This window comes from Bombyx mandarina, chromosome 03, assembly GCF_030267445.1.
Source record: "Bombyx mandarina strain Sakado chromosome 03, ASM3026744v2".
NCBI lineage: Eukaryota > Metazoa > Arthropoda > Insecta > Lepidoptera > Bombycidae > Bombyx > Bombyx mandarina.
This window is the reverse complement of record NC_143210.1, coordinates 10,215,362-10,237,613: the sequence shown is the minus strand read 5'-3', so window position 1 is coordinate 10,237,613 and position 22,252 is coordinate 10,215,362. Positions and strand designations below refer to the sequence as shown.

Below are 22,252 nucleotides of genomic sequence, written 5' to 3'. Positions count from 1 at the left end.
AAATCAAATGAACTGACAATCACTTTGATATGTCAGGTGTCAGCTTGCAGTTAAAACTTTGAAATCGTTACGGTTGACTTCTTTATGTTCAAAATTCGAATTAGACAGATTATATTTAAATGATACAAACTTTAAATATTCTCAAAATGATATCTTACCTAATTCACTCACTGTTCCTTCATTGAAAGTATGAAGTAATTAATCTCTATGGTGGTACAGTACGAATAAACAGACCATTCACATATGAGGCCGTCAGCGCAAAACCGGCCTAAGCTTACCATAGTTATTATAGAGCAATGAGGTTTAAGTTTTCATGTATTTGAATTTGAGTAGGTAAAAAAACAACACGTGCAAAAGTAATGTTTACAAAGCCATCTGTTATCTATGGATTTTGCATCAAAATTTATTATATTTAAATAAATTGCAATATAAGCATGATTATGAAAAATTGTGGGTTAGGCCACTTTTGCGCTGACGGCCTCATCAAATTGGATAGTGATTTTTTCTTTTGGCTTTTAGTTCAATCTTAAAGAAGGGCTATTAGCTATTCATCCACATCAATAAACGCCTAGCCGTGATTGCGACTTGGACACGGCAGAGCATACGCTCGTCGCCTGCCCCGCATGGGAGGGGTGGCGCCGTGTCCTCGTCGCAAAAGTAGGAAACGACTTGTCGTTGCCGAGTGTTGTGGCATCGATGCTCGGTGATGACGAGTCGTGGAAGGCGATGCTCGACTTCTGCGAGTGCACCATCTCGCAGAAGGAGGCGGCGGGGCGCGTGAGAGACGCACAATCCCGCCGCCGTCGAGCGGGGGCCAGGGAGGCGGATCTCGCCCAAACCCTGGCCCTCTAAGTGTTTCGGGTCCCCCCCTCACATGCCGGTCTGCGGACCGGCGAGGGGGGCCTAAGAAGACGACGTGCAAGCTGCTCTGCACGCGTTTTACGCAAGAGCATCCGGGTGATGGAAGGCCGGCTATCCTCGACCCACGCTGGTTCTGACCCAGCGGGGTATTCCGTAGGATAGCTCACTCTAACCGGCGCCATCTAGGCGGGCTCCGGATAGCCTGCCGACCGAGAGGGCTGGTGGTCGTGGCGCCGACGACCGCCAGTCCGGCGTCCCGAGGGGGAGGGTGATGGGAGAGATGTGCTCCGCACTAAACGCTTCACTTTCCCCCCTTTGCCTCTTCATGAGTTCTGTCTCATGCGAGGTTTGGATGTTGGTTGTTGAGCGACAGGAGGTTTTAGTCAGTTCGACTCTGACATGCTCCGCCCTTTATCCCCAGTGGAGGGCGGAAGTCCGGCGATTTCCTCCTGACCAAAAAAAAAAAAAAAAAGCCGTCAATTTCTCTATAATTGTTATTGAAAAATAGTTTATATTAATGACCAGGTACAAGTCACACAAGATCATCTAGCCCCAAACTGCATTCATACTTGAACACTTGAACACGTTTTATGTGAGTCTTTAAGTTTAAGAAGAAACAGACATCTCTTTGACAGGTGGTGAACAGGTTTCATCAGAAAACTGCTTGCCCAATCTGGGAACGGAACCCACGACCCTCAGCCCAGCAATCTGGGTAGCTAACTACTGCACCAGCAAGTTAATCAAAATGGGGGGTATCTCTAATCTGTCGATCACTCTAACCTTATCCTCTCTGAATAATTCTGGATGATGAAAACTTAAGACGATATATTCAATCTAATCAATTGATATTTGATTGATGCCCCGATTGTCAGGCGATTAGATAGTATTGAAAAGTTTGTGACGTCATCCGTTCTTAGAAAAGTACTTGAAAGATAACAAACAAAAAAAATTGTATTTTCACGTGTAGCCATGAATTCGTTGAACCGATTACCAAAATTATAATTACTAGAGGTCCCGCAGTAGTCGAAATTCGACTATAATTAATTGGAATGGTAAGTTTGGACACTATTATGATTGTATTTATACTTCTATAATCACAAATTTCGACGACAAGACTAAACTATAAAAAATATTAACAAAGACAAACAATATTTAATGTATTCTCAATTTGACAACAGACGTCAAAAACAAAAGTTTGACAATAAATAGTATGCATGCGTGTGTGCATCAAATACATGGTATGTAGTGTGTGTAATGTTTTCTTTATGGATTTAATGTATCTTTTATGCATTATTTAAAAAAAATGTTAGCATTGTGCACTTCTTCTCTATATTCTCTATAAGTGTGGAAAATTTCATACTCCTCCGTCCGCGCAATTTTCGTAAAAAGGGATACAAAGTTTTTGCTTCACGTATTAATATATAGATTGTTTTCGTAATTATTTACGTATATCTATTTCAAATGCCCAAGGAGGAGGGTTTTGATTTTGTTGTTGTTTTTATTTATAATGTGGTAGCGACACATGTCGTATTGGCATATAAGTTTAGTGGTTTTTATTGATTGCTTAAATGGGTGGACGAGCTCACAGCCCACCTGGTGTTAAGTGGTTACTGGAGCCCATAGACATCTACAACGTAAATGCGCCACCCACCTTGAGATATAAGTTCTAAGGTCTCAGTATAGTTACAACGTCTGCCTCACCCCTTCAAACCGAAACGCATTACTGCTTCACCGAAGAAATAGGCGGGGTGATGGTAATATAACTACCCGCGAGGACTCACAAGAGGTTCTACCACCAGTAAACACTCATACCAGACTGTGTCGTAAAAGGCGACTAATAGACTATACCGCTGAATTTTCTGAACAATATTACTACCGGTACGGTTACCGTATTGACCATTTTGGCCGCGAACTATATAATCACGCATTCAGATTTAAAGAGTAAGACAACCGTTTTAGAGAACTGAGAGAATTGCAAACATCTGCTCTAACAAAAGCAGTTCTTCACTACCAGCGCCTCAGAATCGCGACCCACAAAGAAGATCCGGCTAAAAACTCAGTGGCGTATAGCGGCATTCACATTGCGATTGGCCGTAACCTTTTCTGTCAATCGGTATCTATAAATTCGTGTTATGTCCATTTAGTTTTTGATTATTGATTACAAAATTTTATATTTATATTTTTGTAACGGTAAAACGGTGTGGCGTTTAAGTACGCACCTTTTTATGATGCGTAAGCCGGAACGCACGAGAGGTGGAAAACAGAATATAGTCTGTGACACAGCGCTTTTTTTACCGCCAAATATTTAAAACGTAAAAATAATTTATAATGTGTTTAATAACTAATGTAATATAATTACTTAGAATTGTTTATGCCGCTACAGCAATAAAATTTATATTGTTTCAACTGTGGTGCTAATTATATAAAACACGACTTTACGGCGAAATAAAGAAGGAACTCTATATGAACTCCCTCAACGGAATTCCCGTGACACTGGTCGCGACAACGCCGCTATCATCGTGTCCGTTAAATTTAATACTCGCTCCGTCTATTTTTTCCCATTACCTGTTTCATCCCCCGTCTTCCTTTGTGTTCCTATCGAGCCGTTCATTGTTCATTTTTTGTATTAGATTGAATTACGGGTTGTGTGGTTGCATCGAGCATTCGACACGGCATCCCAGCTGCTGTATTAGATACATCCCCGACCTTTTTTTGTAGCGGCTACTTAAGTTTGTTGCTTTTCTTGTCTATCTTTAAATATCATAAAAGGAATAAAGAGTTTCATCCGCTTAGTTCGCTGTATTTATAGTTCAAATATTTCTTATGTTTTGGGACAGTTATTAATAGGTAATATAGAGTCTCAGGGTTGTTCGGGGTTATTTCAAATCTTATTCATTATCAAAATCTCATTGACGATTAGCGTATCTGAATTCATCAGTCGCCTCAAACACACAAGGTTCCATTGACTTTGATTTTTTTAAAACACGATCTTATTTGCATAACAGTTACAGTTAAGGCAATGTTATAGCTTGTTTTTGAAAACATTGCATTTGTATCGCCTCAACGAACTGACGTTTTTTGCGACACTGGAAACCTTTATTCATTTGTCTACATAATAATGTATGCGTGTAAAGAAAACTTTTTTTTAACTCTGCAACGATATAGCGAGAACTGTTTGAAGGACGCGAGAAGTGTGCGGTACGTAACCTTTGAATCTTCGTGCCTACTGACATTTTACTAACCATTATATTACAAAATGTCATTCTAGTGACTGTAGATTCATTGTCTTGGACGAGAACAAAGAAATGTAACTTAAATATAATATTTTTTTGCGTCGATACAATTGGGTGCACCAAGGAAAAATGAAAAGCAAGCATAGGCAATAATGTATCTCATTTTTATTTATATTAGATTTTATAACAATACTTTTAACAGTCTTAAAACGAACGACTTAGTAGAATAGCGGTCAACGCGTTAAACTAAAGCTACAACGTCATTTTACAATATATACACTGTGCTTAGTGAGAGCTATTTAACGTTCTCGATAGCGTAAAAGTTAACTAAAATTTGTATGCAGTTGGAACGTTTGTCTACGTTTACCGCTAGGGTCGCTGTTCCAACTGTAAACAAATTTGGGCTAACTTTTACGCTATCGAGGACGTTAAAAACCTCACACTAAGCACACATATCTGAGTGTGTGCGGTGTATCACGCGCACGTCAGCGAGGGCAGGGCTTCGGGCGGAGCGCTGTGCCGGGCGCTCGTGCCGCAACCGGGGCCCGCGCCTCGAGCTACCGCTTCGAAGAACTGCCGCAGATCGCTCACTGACCGCGTCGGCGGCGCCTGCAAGTCGTGCAGCGACGCGGCACGCCGGGGCGTCGTCTCAGACGGGACCACGGGTCGCGCCAGCTGCTCGGTACTCCGAGCTAGACTCCCACCGTGTCGAGATAACGATTCAAACAGCGCCCGGCGTTCCTTGACCGGCACGTACTGTGCCACCGCCTCGTGTGCGTTCGGGGAACATGACCTCGCTCGGTTCTCCAACGACGCAGTCTTCCGTCTCGCCGCTTCGATCGCGTGACGACCCCGCTCCGCGCCGCCGGCCGTTCCCTCCCATCGCTTCAAGTAACGCCGACCTTGCTCCGACTCAGATCTCGCGGCTCGCGGCAGAGTGTGGTGCTGCTGCGACACCGCCGAGCCAGCGTTCAGTTTGCTACAGCTGTCGCATTTGATGACGACCTTGGTTTTCCGATCCGGCGCGTCGACCACGTCGGTGGTCTTTAAGGCGTCAAGGGAAAGGGTCAGGTCGAGGCTGCGATCGGACGAAGAGTCGTAGTCGTCGTCTTCTACGACGATGCCTTCGTCCGTGGCGGCCGGTGAATGATCCCTCCGCGTTAACTGAGTCTCTGTCGATGTTAGTAACCTCCGACGGGCTCGCGGAGGGGGTTTGGGAGGGCACGACGGCGTTTCCTGTTGGGGGGCCTCTTTCTTTGGTTCTCGATTAGCGGTATCAGCCGCTGGTAACACGTCCAGAAATCGAACTTGGGGTAGTGGCGTCTGGCCTAAGATCTCGACGCACAACGCGCGTACCCATCTCGTGTATTCAGCCGCATTGCAAGCCTGCAACAAACAAAAAAGACACAATTAATGCATATTTCAGAACCGAGGAGAATTCACAGCACAATCTTAAGAAAGACGTCTTAATTTGAATACATAAATATTAAATCAACGGAAATCGCGCGCAGTACTTCATTGGGGTGAGCTTAATGAAACAGCTGATCTGCGACCGTCAAGTTACATTGACATAAAAATTCTTTAGGGGGTTTCATCAAACGTGTTTCTTTAAGACGTCAACACCTTCGCGCTTTGAGCCCTCCTTATGGAAATACCCTATAAAAGATCGCGACACACAAAGGCCTTTGATTTACGAGTGTTTCGTTTCATTGAGGTCTATTAAAGTGAGCGAATCGTGAGAAAAAAAGCCTACTAGAAGGGGATCACACGACAACTACCAACCAAGAACGTTTTGTTGGAATTCTACATTATAAGAAGAATGCTAGACAGAGTTCACATTAACATTAATACAATTCGTATCCAATGAAACCATATTTTTCTTTTGGTTTTTTGATAGGCGAACGGCTGATGTGGTTTTTTTCCCTACCCATTCGTTAGTAGCCTAGGGGGCTATTACAGCTACGGCCTAGCGGTTAGGTGAGCTCACGGGCTCAACCTAAGAGAATTTGCTACCCCGAACTCTAGCAAGAGTAGGGCTTCGCAGAATCTACCACCGGATCTGAATCGCGACCCACTGAAGACCCGGCGAGAAACTCAGTGGGTCATGTCTATGGGTTAGTTCGCTCGTTGAACTCCTCGTCGTAATCGACGAGTTCAATGAGGACGGTGATCGTTTTTTGAGGCATCTAAAAGCACCGATAGTAGACCCGAGGGTTCCGACAAGACATACATCTGGTGTTGAATAGCCAGGAGCCATAGATACCACAACGTGCTAGCAATGTCTACTTTGACCCATAACCTGCTCTTGTTAGTGTTAGCAACGACGGCAGGTTTGAGCCCCGTGAGCTCACCTACTGTTAGAGCTACGCTGAAATGGTCTCTCAAGACCATCAGCTTAGTTAGGAAAAAAAACCAGTCTAAGCAGCATCAGAATCCACGTCTGACACGAAAATTTGATAAACTCTCCTCTAATCTGGTGTGGTTATTTTATCACGAAACTGTTCAACAAGAACGGATAAGATGGATTTATTAATAATACGTTCCGTGATGCAGACATATCACATCGATGAGTGTTTACGAAAGCATTCAGATTAGACAATGACCGGAGACGTGTGCGTGACTTATCCGTTACGCTCGCGACAAACTGATGTAACATAGGAATAATTAATGGCAATTAGATTGTTAAACGCAGCATTTGTGGGCCTTTAACAATGAAGGTCTTCATTCTCAGATCATTTACAAGAGTCTGAAGGGGTCGACCAGCGTCTCTCTCTGGTTTAGGGGCGAGATTAAGTTAGAGGGCAGGTGTAGTCTAAGTCTAAATCAAATTCTACGCCAAATAAGTTTTTATGAAATACTTGGAACTTAATCACGACACTATCAAACATATTTTTGTCTTTGCGATGATCTTACGGCCACGGGGGACCACGAGTGGTCACCGTCATTAGCAGCCCGCTGATACTGTATAGACACATTTATCTAATAGGTTGAGATGGATACATTTATGTTATTCGTGTTTGATAAGATTTCTCTTAGACGAAGACGCATGCTTGATGAAATAAAAGTAGTAATAGTTTGATCAGGATTGCCAGCCAATTTCTTCAGATAAAAATTATAGTCAAACTAAGCTCCAGTCTACCGATTCTAGGAAAAACCGGCGAAACAAACTCAGCGAATATATCTTTATGTCACTAGCTGTTGGCGCGGCTTTGCCTGCGTGATCAAGGAAAAGTATCAGTGTAGTTTCTCTGCCTTTTCGGAATAGAAGGTATTCTATGTCACTAGCCTGACGTTTTAAAAAAATCATGTCAATCCGTTAGTTCGTTTTGACGTGAAAGAAGGACAAACAAATATTTTCACACTTAATATGTATCGATTATTATTATTTCAATACTCCAGTTCAGAAAGTGAAATGGGGCAGACTTCCATAATAACAACTACGGTATTTTACAAACGTGCACTTGTTGGATAGATTGCCCGTTAGCGTGAAATTTGGCATGGTTAAAGATGAATGTTCCATGCTATATGTACCTACTCAATATAAATTCTGTAGCTAAGAGAGACTGCAATGCAATAATATTCATTCGTTTACAATTGAATTACAGTTTCGATCACTGAGCGACCACTCATTTGAAAAGTTTGACAGCATTTGTCTTTTTCACTCACATTCAGCTTCAAACGTGACCGAAAGAGACAAAGCACGTTGAACCTGCGCCTTCGCAGACAGTAAAGATTAGTATTAAAATAAATTCATATCACCATGTTTAATTGGAAACTATTATCTTTATGTTCAAACCATATAAATTTATAGCAGTGTAAAATTTATTAATATAAGAATAATTTGTAACGGGCTTGCGTAACTCTGTACAATTGCTAGAAATTTCGAGGTTTTTCAATTAAATAAAAACACATTTTTGTACATTTACTTGTAATATTTTTAATAGACGTGCCCGCGGTTTCCTTTGCTTGAAATTTGTAATTCGAAAAGATTGAATCAAGTTGCATTGTCCCGAGATTAAAGAGATGATTGATTGTATTATTGATACAATTAATCCTTAATCTTGTTGATGGAATGGGGTATGGACGGCAATTGTGCAGGTATCAATGACGTATCGTTTTTGCCGCGGAGCATTCTTGTATTCCGACCTTTATAGACTCTAGGATACATACAACGGATCAAATCTCTCGGTTCCAACTCTTTTCCGAGTAAGTGCCGATATTTATTTCATGATAATCTATACTAATATTATAAAGAGGAAAGATTTGTTTGTTTGTTTGTATTGAATAGGCTCCGAAACTACTGAACCGATTTGAAAAATTTTTTCACTGTTTGGAAGCTACACTATTCCCAAGTGATGTAGGCTATAATCTTTTTTTTATTTTTTATTAGGAATCCTTACTCCAATAATATAACCCAAGGTGTAAAAAATACCTAAAGTATTCTTTACATCGCGTGCCCTGCGAAAACAATTGATCGTAGAATAAAATAATGTACTACGACTTTGTAGGACACATTATTATTTACAAAAAGTGTCGCGACAGCATATTTTATGTCTAACTATTATAGTTATGCCGCAATAAGCGTTCTTTTATTTCAAAAAATAAAACAACGTCAAATATCGTTCAAATTTTTGTTAAAGACCGGAGTGGAGCCGGAGCGTGCCGCTAGTATTCTATAAGCCTACAAGATCAGTTGTATATATAAAATTAAGCATAACCATTGTACTACTGTACGAATCAATAAAATTGTAACAATTATCATGTAACACGGAATTGATTAATAGCAAAATATTGAGATGAAATGAACAAGTTTTTTTTTAAATAGGGTTCGAATTGCTTATGGGCTCACGACTATTGCTAAGCACGATTAAAACTACCATTACGGTTTGAACATTTACGCACGTCGATTACAATAACGATACAAAAAAAAATGTAATATACGCATTTAGTTAAATGCTTTGCTATGTTACAATTTTTAAGGAAAATATTCAAGAATAATATAGAAGTGTGAATTATGTTGCGAACAATCTACGTACGTTAGTAATAATAATAAAATTACGTGCTTATTATTTTGTTTTGTAATTATCCTCCTTGTTGTATTCCGCATACGGTCCAATGGTGATTCCGTATTTGTATAATACCTTGGTATAATAGCCGGCAAACTTCTTGAGCATTTGTCGACGTAGTGGGGGTAAGTTCGCGCATGGTACACTCACGTGCAAAAACAATATTTACTCTGCGTCATAATGCTATTAAATTATTAAAATCAACATATTTTATTTATTATAGGTTAATAATTGTAATAATTTAATCTTGGGGTAAAATAGATATTCCTTCTATTAAGTCAAAACTAGAGCTGTTGCCAGGTCTTGGTTCAGTTGAAGCGAAGCTGGTATTTGTATTTTTTTTTTCGTTATCATAATCTTGACCAGCATCATCATCAATGTTTTCATCACCCGAGTCGCTATCATCGTGATGAGTCGGGCTCATCGGTGTAGTTTACAACTCGGTCGGTTCGGTCTTCTTTTTTGTCTATAATTAATTATTTTTTGAAGATATTCGATTCGTAGTAATCGAATGTAACTTTTTTCAATTACCAGCTTCCGATTACTTTCTGATTTTTTTTCCATCATTCTTCATACCGAGCCATTAAAATTTATATCTTCTTTAAAATTTTCGAAGCCTTTCTACGATACGGAGTTTCGCTGCTTGTTATGTAGTTATTATGATTACATCTTTTTATTACAGATTGAACGAAACTATCCATTCTGGTAACTTTCTTCTTCCCTGATCTTTTCTTACCCGGAGTCCAAAATACGGCGAGCAAGCCAGTCTTTAGCTTCGTTAATAATGCACCTAGCAGTACTCACTGATGTTTTTCTTGCTTCTGAAGTCTGTTTTACTTTTTCCATATCATTCTTCTGTTTTATAATGAAGCAATATACGTCGTACACAAATTTTCTACCCTTTCTTTTGAATACTACGCCATAGTGTATTTTTTATAAAAAATCAACAAACACTCAACATATAGCAATGGCAACAAAGTCAACAAGCAATTAAAACAAATAACTTAACGATTAATAACGATAGACTTTTTACTGTACGCAAGCGTACTTTTGGGAGCAAGCGGAACGAGGGCGCGGTGCGGGGGGCAAGGTTCGACTGATCTACCAATAACGCGCTCGATACGATTTTCCCTGCCGTCGCGCCTCACCCTCACCACCAAAGTGATCTAAAATTCGGTTCTGCGCAGTCAAGGTCATTTGCTCACGAAGTTTGCCGGTTACTATACGTAGCAAGAGTTACCCTGAGCGCTATTTACACTGTACGATTTTAAGTCACGATTATAATTTTACGTCATACATTTTGACGACATCAACAAGTCAACTTAATCAAATCAACAAGTCAAAATAATCTATACTAATATATAAATCTACAGTGGTTTTTACGGATGTTCCATTATAACTACTGAACCGTGCTTCCGATTGACTTGAAACTTGGTATCCCATGTAGAAAATGTACTTAATGAATAGGCTAATATTTATATGAGTGTTAGACTCCCTACACCAGTTGCGGGGGCGTTAATGATGAGAATCTTTGTGGGGGTGAGAAATAATAATGATAATTTAATATTATAAACACGCTAATCTCAGGAACAACTGGTCTGATTTGAAAAGTTATTTCAGTGTTAGATTTACCGAGGAAGGCTATATATATAGGCTATAACATCACCGTAAGACCAATACAAGTGGAGCACCAATAAAGAATGTTTCAAAATAGCGGTTTAAATAACTTCCTTAATATTCTATGATTCAAAAATATTTTCACTTTCTACGTAAATGAAGTGGGAGGTAAAATTTAGCATTATGCCAAAGTAACTATTCCACGCGGACGGAGTCGCGGGCAAAAGCTTGTAAATAATAATATTAATTTTAAAAGCGAAGCGGGAGAGTACGGCTAGTTAATGTAGCTGTTTATTAGCTAGCATCGCACCGCCCGCCACCGGAGTAGAGTTCATCCATACTACCTGGAGCCACTGCGGTCATCCACAGTGCGTTTCCAGAGGCGCTATGACATGTTTTCTTTAAAAGAGGCTTGTGGAGAGTATTAAGCGGGAGGCAGCGGCTTGGCTCTGCCCCTGGCATTGCTGAAGTCCATGGGCGACGGTAACCACTCACCATCAGGTATGGGTATAGGGCCGTATGCTCGTCTGCCTACAAGGGCAATAAAAAAAAATTGTTATTGTAATTTTTTTTGTACCTGAAATGTGGCAACGGCAATGTCGTCACGGAGTCTCGAGAGTTGAAACGCGTTGGGAAGCATTGGCGCTGTCCGAAGATGTAGGTGACGTAGGGGCAGCCTAGCCGCCTGCCTCCTCGGCAGGGTGCCATCTCGCCACGCCAGCAAGCACCCGCCTTGGACGGCCACTTGCACCCACACCCACGATTCGAGATCATCGTTGTAATACTGACGGAGTGCACCTGACCAGACAAACAAAAGATGTTTCCGTTAATACGTGCATGAAAAACGCCGATAAATTAATGTTCGATAAAAATTTAATTGAGATTTTAAAATAAATAAATAGTTTAAAAAAACAAAAACAAAATATGTTATTATAGAAAATCCAACTAAAAAGCGTATTATTTTAGTTTTTTTAAACTATTATTTATTTTTCATTTTTTAGTTGAATTTAAATTTTTTCATTAATTTTTTTTCAATTTTTTTTTTAATATTTATTTGTCATCGTCCCTTAATAAGTATACCAAATTTCGAGTTAATCCGACGGGGGTCGTAATTTGAAGGGGGTCAAAATCATGTTCAAAGATTCCGTTACAAACATACATACGTCTGAAGCTAATTAAAAATTGTACAAGACAATTAAGGTTTTTTTATAGCTTAGATGGGTGGACGAGCTCACAGCCCACTTGGTGTTAAGTGATTACTGGAGCCCATAGACACCTACAACGTAAATGCGCCACCCTATTGCAGATATGAGTTCTAAGGTCTCAAGTATAGTTACTACGGCTGCCCCATCCTTCAAACCGAAACGCAATACTGCTTCACGGCCGAAACGTTTATTTTTAACATTTACAAAAGTACACATTATCGAGGGGTGAAAGGCTATAGGCTAGGAGCCACAGGAAAATATTGAATTGTTGATGCTAATACTAAATCAAACGGACCTATAATTATAAAGCTAAATGTCGGGTATTATGAGAAATGTCACTTAAACCAAACTACGATCGATATGTATTACATATTCGTTTACCAAAAATAATTTCTTGTGTATTTGGGTGTTCAATGTAACTAGAACATTGTCAATAGCTATTAATTCCTGGACTTCGTATAGAAAAGACTACAAAGGCATCAACGTAAATTAAGCAATTTTAAATAAAACTAAACAAATATTTTTTTAACAAACAACATTATACAGTCCAAATAATCGAGTCATACATATTATATTTTCAGTCTAATGCGTTTCTTATCGGACAGAGAAGACTTTTAAAAATTTAAATGTTGTCTTTTAAGATCCAAACGTACAATCACGGGTCAAAGGACGACATCGCATTGCCGACGAGACACAGATGATAACAGTCCGATCTTCATACAAAGTAAACATGAACCTTTATTCAATAAGACTTCGTTGTCTGCCCACGCGTTTGTGTATATCCCCACAAGTCGTCTCCTGGCGACTATTGATAAATTTGTCCATTATGTTTTAATTAACTCATAAAAATCCGTCTATAATAATTCAGTGGCAGTTTACCTACATAATATCCAGTGTTGTTTTCCGTGTCCTAAGCATATGCGTAAGAGAATTACGGCCAAACAAATACGACAAAACAATTAATACCCGTGGCCCCCATCTTGGATTTCTGCCGGTGTTTTTAGTACCGGAAACATTTATACGTGACAAATATAAGTTTCTTTTGTTTTTTTTCGGTTGTGCAATAAATAAATATAAAGGATCCAAATCCCGAATTAACAAAAACACTAATTTCGATGGGAAAACCACCTAACTTGAGACATGATTTCTAAGTCTCAGTTTTTACAATACATTGTTATGTGTATAACGCTAATGCAAATCAGTGTTGTTTTATGTATTGTTAATTAGTCTACAGACAGGAAATGCACGTTCTAAGAATCAGTTCTATAGTATAACAGCTTTTCCATATTTCAAATCATTATTGCTTCACCACGCAATACTGCTTCACGGCAGAAATATATAGGGCAGTGGTACAGACCTACTCGTTTGGACTCACAGAAGGAGCCCTACTTTTGAATTAATTCAAAGATGTATTTAAACGCGCATACATCTCATTACTGTACGGAGATGGTATTAATCAGAATATATTCAACAATGAGATGAATGAACAAAGCGAATTTCTTCGGTGTCAACGGAATATTTTCGGGATCATCGATATATTGCGTGCTTGAAATAACACCAGTTTTAAATGATTATCATGTGATATGGTCCGTTCTGTCTGTTCTAATAAGTGACGTGCGTAAGTATCACCCACAAATCCAATGAAGCTAGTTGAATAGTATTGTTGTGATACCAAAGCGATAGAGATTAATCTAACTTGTAGCGTAGCATATGGTGGGTCGTAAATTCTTTTGCTTAGCCGCACGAAAACATAAAAACCTTTAAATTAAATACGGTATGCTTGAAAAAAGTTCAACATAAATCAATGATCAAATTGAGTTTGCAATTCAGATTACTAACTCAGTTTTTTTTAAAGCGAAGTTTGTACCGTTCGGCCATTATTTACGCTTTTTTATTGCAATTAGCCCATCAGATCGTAAGTAGTACGGCCCATCTAATGGTGATTAGTTACCGACACTCATGGATGTCAGCAATACCAGTGCCAGACCCAATCCGATGCCTACCGTTAAAATTTTTGCATACGATTTAGATATTTTTACATCGCTCTATATATATATTTCGTGCAAAATGAATCTATGAAAAACAAACAGGCTTGAAAATTAGAAATTCTATTTTGTCAACTTAAGTTCATTAAACTTCACAACGCATTGCATTGTCAAGTTTACAAGGTCGCGTGATAGTTATCAATGGGAAACACGAGTTGAATGCCGAGTATGATCCAGTAATTTAGGCACTTTCACGTTGTTCAAAACGATTAAAACCGAAGATTAAATGCAGTGACAATTTTTTTAGTGCGCAAACATTTAAATTCCGGGAAATACAAATTCAAAACTGCGCTAGTTCAAATTTTTTTCTCAAGCAAAATGCAAAGTTTTAATGCGTGTTTTAACTGTATTTCTATGAAGACTGCCTCGTCTGTAAGTACGGTGTCTACTAGATGAAAATTACTATCAGCTATTTTATACAATCCGCAGTTTTTGTCCGAAAAACTCAGTTAAAATTCGTTCATGAACATAACTGGTACAATATTTCAAAGAGGTGTTTATCAAAATACCACAGATGCAATATCTAAATAAATTGATAAATTTCATCGTATCTGCTCGATGTGACAGATTATACAAATTTACTGTATTCTCCCAAAGTATTTTCTGTTAGTTCCGTTTTATCTAGTGAATTTACTCATTCTCTCATATTCTTTGAAAATATCCTACTTCGTATATTCGTATTAACTTACCGATTATGTGCAATTCATAAAAAAAAAAAAAACTAGCCGTTACAATCACGACCTGTGTTGCAATACGTTAATAATATTTCGCAAGGTATTTATTTTAAGAGTAGATAAAATTACTTTAGTTAAATACTTTTATATTTTACAAAAAAAGAAAAAACTAGCATACTTTGGGTACCTATTTTAAGTGTAGCTAGTGTGAAATAAATTATACTTCAATTTGGTTAGAGGACGAGTGATTATATAGGTCATTATTGTAGTTATAAAATTGTTTTTTTTTCCTTCTTTTGGCAATAGCGTTTACTTTTTGCCAATGACGAAAAATTGGAGTCACCATGAAATATCAGGTCTTATAATCAAAACATTAAGAGTGCTTAAAATTAGGTATCGCGTCATAAATTTCGAGTATCAACTGCGATTTTTATTAAAGGGATTTTATGACCTGGTATCTAAGACCTTTAGGTCATGTCTTATTTTAATTTATATTCTTATTTTTATGAAAAATGATAATATGGAGTGAAATGAAATAAAGATACTAATTTGAGGCATTAATCAACTGGAATAAAATGAAATGAAATGAGATGAGATAATGTGGGATAAAATAAAATTTCAGTAAAACGGTGGTCATTTACTGAGATTTTTTCAGTGGACTTTTTGGAGGATCCCGAGAAGTCACGTCTAGTGGATTTGTTTCATTTTCCCACATTTGTGCACTTTCACAGATATTAAACAGTTAATAAGCCACCGTTATTACACATTTAAACCTGAAGAAACACTAAATAGACAAAATAAAACAAAACAAACAACTTCACTCTTCCTCGCGTTCCCGCCAAAATCTATCAACTGTGATACTAGCACTTGCTAGTACTTATAACACTTATAACCAGATTAAATGAATTAGTTAGGTATTTACCTATTAATCTGTGCTTCGTAGTTCGTTAAGGATATCGAATTCAGTTTCGATATTAATAGTGTGTAAATTGACGTATATAATTTATATTTAGCGTCTGAGGACTTCTCGGTTTATTATCAGAATACAACAGCAAGCCAAGGCAAAGTCCACCGTTCACTCGAACTACTTACCTACTAAAGGACAAACCCGAAATCCATACAAACTTGGGCCTGGCGTTACACTGCTAGAATTTGGGCATAAGTTACAATACCTAAGAAGGTTTCATGAGCCCAATTTTCAGGTCTCCCAGCAATGGCCAAATTGGTAAAATCAGACAATGTTTACATTTTAGGTTATGTTTATTGTTCGAGATATTTTAATAAAAACGATATTTTTGAGGCTGTTTCCTACTAAAGATGAGTAATTTTTTACGAAACCTGTTGCAGCAACAGGTTGCTTTAAAATAAAAATGGAACCTGTTACGAGAAATCGCGTGTTAGGTTGTTTACGAAAACGAACGAAAGTAAAAAATTAAAAACAACGTAATGCGATACGCGCTGCGCACGAAATGATTTTTTAAGGGAATTTATGACCTGGTAACTAAGACCTTTAGGTCAGTCTTATTTTAATTTTAATGAAAACTTTTTTATATGAAAAACTATATTTATATGATAACTTTTTTATATAAAATATAAATCATTACGTGCTCCCATATTATCTCATTACATTTCATTTCATTTTATTTTATGCCTTTTTTATTTTTATTTTTTATTGCTTAGATACCCATCGACGAGCTCACAGCCCACCTGAAGTTAAGTGGTTACTGGAGCCCATAGACATCTACGACGTAAATGCGCCACCCACCTTGAGATATAAGTTCTAAGGTCTCAGTATAGTTACAACGGCTGCCCCGCCCTTCAAACCGAAACGCGTTACTGCTTTACGGAAAAAATAGGCAGGCGGGAGGTGCGGACTCACAAGAGATCCTACCACCAGTAAAATTATTAATATAACTACACCATAGAAAAACTCAAAGTACCAAATCGACTTTTTCATGCTATATTTAAGATTGCCAGTTGAAAATATTTTGAATTGCCGCAGTTGCCGACATGATTTCGTGTCATAACTAAATGGCACAGTTATTTATTTCTTTTAATGATTTTTGTTAGTAGATTTTGGTGCTTTACGTTACGTTATTCAATGAGATTAAGTTTACAGTCTGGCCAGCGAATCATGGCACAACTAAATAGCGGCAATCCAAAATATCTTCAGTTGGCAATATTAAAGATAACATAACACGATTTGATTGACATTTGTATTTTTCTATGGCATAGTCACATTAATATAAAAATGCAAAACTACCCTTTCATGCTATATTTAATGTTGTCAGTTGTAGATATTTTGAATTGCCGCCATTGTAAGTAGTTGTGTCACGATTTGATGGCCATACTCTATTTCATTGATTAAAATACCTGTAAAAACAGTCATTTATCCTAAAGCAAAAGAGTATTAATTATTTTTTACACTCGATTTCCACTAAATCGATCCTATTTTATGGATGCTCTAATTCTAATCCGCACGTTTGTGGAGCTAGTTACGTATATTGAAATAAGTGTTGCAGATGTTTACAAAGATTGTTTAAAATAAAAAATTGAAATCAACTTATTTTCTACACTTGGCCATTGTCAATGAAGCTAAGATTTCAATAGGTTAATCAAGCAAAATAGACGAATTTTTTGGTACATATCCCATTCGTGTAACGCTTAGGCCCAAAATGGGGTTTCTCCTTTATACATTGTCCTATTATCCCTATATAAAATTACACTATTTACCTTTTACTATAAATTTTACTATATTTTGCTATTAAAAACTAATTCTACTAGGTACCTAGCTACAGTGGCTATTTAATGTAGCTACTTGGGGTTAAGGGCTACACTTTCCCGTATGGTTCATCGATTTGGAAGTTCAGATTTTTTTTGTAGATAGTACTCATAATACCTACTTCGATATCCTTGCAGTTGTTAGAACAATTCCACAAATTATAGTTAATAGAATTACTGAGTAAAGTTCAGGAATTAAGCAAGTCTTTGAATTAGTCTCATTTAGTCGCTTTTACTTGATATTTGAAATAAAAAAGAAATAGCTTTCTTTGCTCTTACTGAGTTCAACGACCTAATGTAAACATTGCCATCTCATTTGTCGATCTAAATTCTAAAACAAGAAGAAGAAGATTACCTGATATCCTTATATTAGGGTCTATTAGGGTTGGTATTGGTCCTGGAGTCAATTCAGGGCGGAGTTTTCTTAATCCGGCCACCACCCGCGGTGCCGGCGACTGCTCCCCCACAAGCATTTCACCACACCATTGCACTTTTAAGCACTACACAACAATTAACAGCATCACAATTCAAAAGAAAATACTCTACTGTATAAATCTTTGTGCTCTACAACTGCACCGCTTGTCAAAACAACATAGCCAACTGTCATAGTCGTTATATTTTAACTCGAAATAGTTCGTAATATCGCGCGTGTTATTGTCGATCACTAGACTGATCCATTTGAGTGACTAACCGGCCGGCCGGCACATCAATGAATGAGCGAATGAGCCAAGTTGAATTGTCGTAAATGGCATCCCTCCTTTATCTTGTTTACCAAACATAATCGTAGAAGCATGTTGGAATGCGACATCTATTGTCGAGTAGTACAAAATCAAATCAGTAAAATTAAATTACTTGTAGTCTAATACCTATTTAAAAAATGTGAAATAATTGAAAAACGTTTCATACTTATTCTTTCCTCTGCGTCACAGATAAAATGACATTTATTACGATTATACATTTTATAACTTTTTGCAAAAAAAATTTATGGAAATAATTAATGGTTTGTAAACTAATGTTTCTATCGAAGAGACATCTGTAATGGAATAGTGCTAAACAGTTTGACATGAATAAGGTTCTACACAATTGCACTAGATGGCGCTATAACATTTCCAACGTACCTGTCTATGCTGCCATCTATACGTGAAATAAGTAATCAGTTAAAGATTAGTTCAGATTAACTTCATCAATAATAATTGCCTTTTCAAACCAAAAAGTCGCCTTGCTAAGAATATTTTTATCCATAGATGGCGGTACGAGTTTTCACTGTGACATAAAACATCCAAAAGAAATTCAAATTTTAAAAAGTATAGATTATACTAGTACTTTTAGTAATTTCATGACAATCATACCTGGACGTTTGAAATGTTATTGAAAAGCATTAAATAATTATTGAAGGAAACCACAATGCCACCTAGGATATCTATCTCGAAGACCTTTGTTTGTCGTAGATATGTGAGACGCCTATCATGAACTCGATTTAAGATTTACGAGCCAATGGAATAATTCCGACAATATTAACTTCATTCCTATTTATTAAAAACACGGCTTACGAATGCTTTGACATAGCTTTTACTCACTATATTGCTAAAGTGAAAAAATCTGAACTGTGTATGTAATGTCATCAAACTCATTTTGATCCGGTGTGCAATAAATACTTACACCGTAAACAAGTTTATTTTTGGTTTCTTTAGAAGAATCAGTAACATTCTTATATACTAAACCGATTATCTATTACCATTGTTAAAAAACTTCGAAAGATTTATTAGAAATTTGAAGAATAAATTCTAGATTTACTCAAACTTACTACCACTGGTTTTAGACGAATTTTAGAAAGCTTTTTTTAAGTATGGGATAAGTAGTTCTTATTAACTATTCTTTACCAACACTAAATGAATTATTCAACTTTACTTTCAAGATATTTTTAATGTTTTATTTGTGTCCATATTTTACCACAATTAGCTTAATTTAGCTTAAAACTATTAATAATATTCATAATCACATTGAAAGATATAGTTTATTAACAAAATGTTTTCAATAACAAACGTAAGTCATACCAAAATAATGGAAGACAACAAAACGTTAATAGGAAGACGGCGAGATCAAACACAATAAATGGCACATAAATAAATTTTCAAGTGCATTAAAAAGGCACATACATTATTCGTTTAAATAATCTAGAATCGATTATAACCTATACAAACTAATTAAGGCATTAACATTTATTAAAACGAATTAAAGCTTTGTCATGGAAGAGACTACAATATCACAATGAGAGAGTGACGCGCCGGTAAAAACATATCACCAAGGGCGCCATTTGTTGCCTTCTTCGTCGGCCGGTGGTCCATCGCCTTCACGCTCTTTTTTCTCACCACAAAAACCTTCAAGACGCCGCCTTGCCGCTTCTTGCTTTTTGTACTCTTGGTACTCGATTAATTTCCTTTTCTTTTTAGGCGGCAAATTACTGTAATCCATCGGCAATTCGCATCGTTCCGGAAGATCGAGTGTCGCTTCGACTTTGCTCTCCGGTGGCGGAATTGTTTCCGGCTGACCGGCCGCTTGACGTGTTATCGGCTTCTTTGGTGAGCCCGCCTCGCTTTTCGGAGACCTAACTTTTCTGAGATCCAAAGTTTCATTGCTAATGAGCCCGTTCGCGGGCGAGTATTGGCACGTGTAGTCGCCTCTGTACACGTCGTCCCTGTGTATATACTTCTGTTCCGATAAGTCGGCATTGCTACTAGTGTCGCTGTAGTCACTGCCGCGCTTGTCCATTATGTGTTGTCGTATTTTTTGTAGGATAATATCCTTCGCCTCGGCCGGAACTCTGTTGAAATATGTGTTTTTTTGCCCGTGTACCGAACCGTTCATTTGTTCGGAGACAACGTGGTGTGAGACGACGAGTTTGTCAACTGTCGTGAGCAGCCCGTTTTCAGATTTGTGTGCCCTGCTTTGTCCGCCGTAAGCCCATTGCTTGGGGCCGTCGACAGAGTAAACAGAATCCTCAGCGTCCGATGATGATCTCTCGTGATCGCTATAGTAGTGATGTCGGTCAGAGACAACGGACACCGGTGAGGTAGGTGGAGAGAAAGTAGCTCGTTCCGGTACCTGAATGGTGAGGGGTTGCGCCGTGATTAATCTCGACAAATGGCTGATCAAGTTCTGGCTAACGTTCGCGTCCAAATCCGGCACGGACATTATGAAGCGGCACGCTTCGGCCGCACATTGTCCGAAGCCCGCCTGAAACTTCTTCGCTTCCAGAACCGGATCCTTCGGGCTGTGCAACTTTGTGAGGTGGTTAACGGTTAGTTCAAGGATGTCGGCCTTCTCCAGCTTGCTTAGGTTGTCGTCATCGATCTGCGGATGAAAAGAAGAAAAAAATATGCGTAAATTATAAAAGCAGGTGTTGACCGCTCACCGGTGTTCTCACGCTTCGAGAAGGCGCAGCGTACCATTAACTTAACTGTAATCGTCGACTCCTGTTTGCGAGTGGAACTTGTATATTTATTCCAGTTTCGCGGGGGTGAGCGCCCGTGTAATAAACAGAAGGACGACCGGTCGAACGATAAAAATAAACGGCGTGTGAATGGATGATGGATCGAGTATTGATGACTGGCGAGAAGATGAATTGCTTTATACGAGCAATTAAGTAGTTGAGGATTGATAGGATAAGTGGCGCGGTTTATTTTTATTCCGTAATTGCACGGCGGACTGGATGGATTTATAGAATAATGTTACATACCTCCAACGCTCCGACCATTAGGTCTTTGAGTTCGTCTAAGCATCGATTGATGCGCGCCCGACGTTTCCGCTCCAGCAATGGTTTAGTTATTTTCTTGTATTTAGCCGTCTTCGACAACGGAGCCGGGTCCGACATTTTTTGGTAATCTAACACAAATAAAAATCATATTTTAGTGGTCTATTGACATTATAAAGCTTAGGTATTTTAGGTGGAGTTTTTGAACGTGCTATTTGATTTTATTTATCAATAAAACTTGTCACTTTATTGTCAATTACAAAATCGAACAAAAGCGATCTTAAGAAATACATTGGTATCGGAGAAAACTGTAAAATTAAAAATCTACTTACGAATTATAAACACTTAAATGAACTTCGAACGCACTTGTAATACACCCACACGCGTCGCGACACTACACGTGCACCTCCCAACGCGTCTCTTTGCCAACTGCCTGAAAAAAGCCTTAGCCCTGTCCCCCGCGGCCCTACACCCCCGCACCCCTCTCATTCATGCCCTACGGAGCACGTGTGGCCCACAGATCGGGTTCCTTGAAATACTTTCCCAGGATACTTGTATGCTTTTGTTTTTTCTACAAAATAAGCAGTTTATTTATAGCCCAATGTGTGATTATGTGTGATCTTATTAGCTTCTCTAGTTTGTTAATGAGCGATCTGGATTCGTGTGTGGTCGTTGAATAAATGATAAGAATCACAACGTTTTATGCTGGCAAACGAAGATCAGAATTTTATTAGAATATGATTTAGTTTAATTTGAATGTTTTTGAATGTCGCATTGTCTGTTACAATAGATGTTGACGTAGAACTATGGGAGACGATAGATACGGTTTTTTTTTGTAATTTAACAATCACTTTTATCGCACCAAAAACATACACGTGCTTTCTTTTTTTTTTTCCTACCTAAACTGGTAGCCTTGAGAGGCTATTCCAGCGTAACCTTAACTAGTAGGTGAGCTCACGGGGCTTAAACCTGACGATGTTGCTAACACGAACCCTAGCAAGAGCCGTGCTTCGCAGAAT

The 22,252-nt window shown here is 38.3% G+C and overlaps 2 protein-coding genes across 3 annotated transcripts; both read right to left on the bottom strand.

The window, feature by feature from the left end:
* Positions 1 to 4,237: 4,237 nt before the first annotated feature.
* LOC114242410 (uncharacterized) lies at positions 4,238 to 18,232 on the bottom strand. 2 transcript variants are annotated; one of them, XR_003624648.2, is made up of 4 exons: positions 17,838 to 18,219; positions 11,355 to 11,575; positions 4,510 to 5,480; positions 4,238 to 4,451 (listed from the first exon to the last, which is right to left on the bottom strand). XR_003624648.2 is itself a non-coding variant. In XM_028173551.2 (3 exons), the coding sequence occupies exons 1-3, from the start codon at positions 17,953 to 17,955 to the stop codon at positions 4,569 to 4,571; spliced, it is 1,251 nt and encodes a 416-aa protein (XP_028029352.2). In that variant the 5' UTR covers positions 17,956 to 18,232; the 3' UTR covers positions 4,238 to 4,568. The 2 variants fall into 2 exon arrangements, 1 of the variants encoding a protein (XP_028029352.2); XM_028173551.2 differs by having other exon boundaries at positions 4,238 to 5,480; positions 17,838 to 18,232.
* A 1,153-nt stretch (positions 18,233 to 19,385) lies between these two features.
* LOC114242349 (uncharacterized) lies at positions 19,386 to 21,680 on the bottom strand. The gene is made up of 3 exons (XM_028173474.2): positions 21,566 to 21,680; positions 21,219 to 21,364; positions 19,386 to 20,833 (listed from the first exon to the last, which is right to left on the bottom strand). Exons 2-3 carry the CDS (start codon positions 21,351 to 21,353, stop codon positions 19,781 to 19,783), a joined length of 1,188 nt encoding a protein of 395 aa, XP_028029275.2. The 5' UTR covers positions 21,354 to 21,364; positions 21,566 to 21,680; the 3' UTR covers positions 19,386 to 19,780.
* Between the last annotated feature and the right edge of the window lie 572 nt (positions 21,681 to 22,252).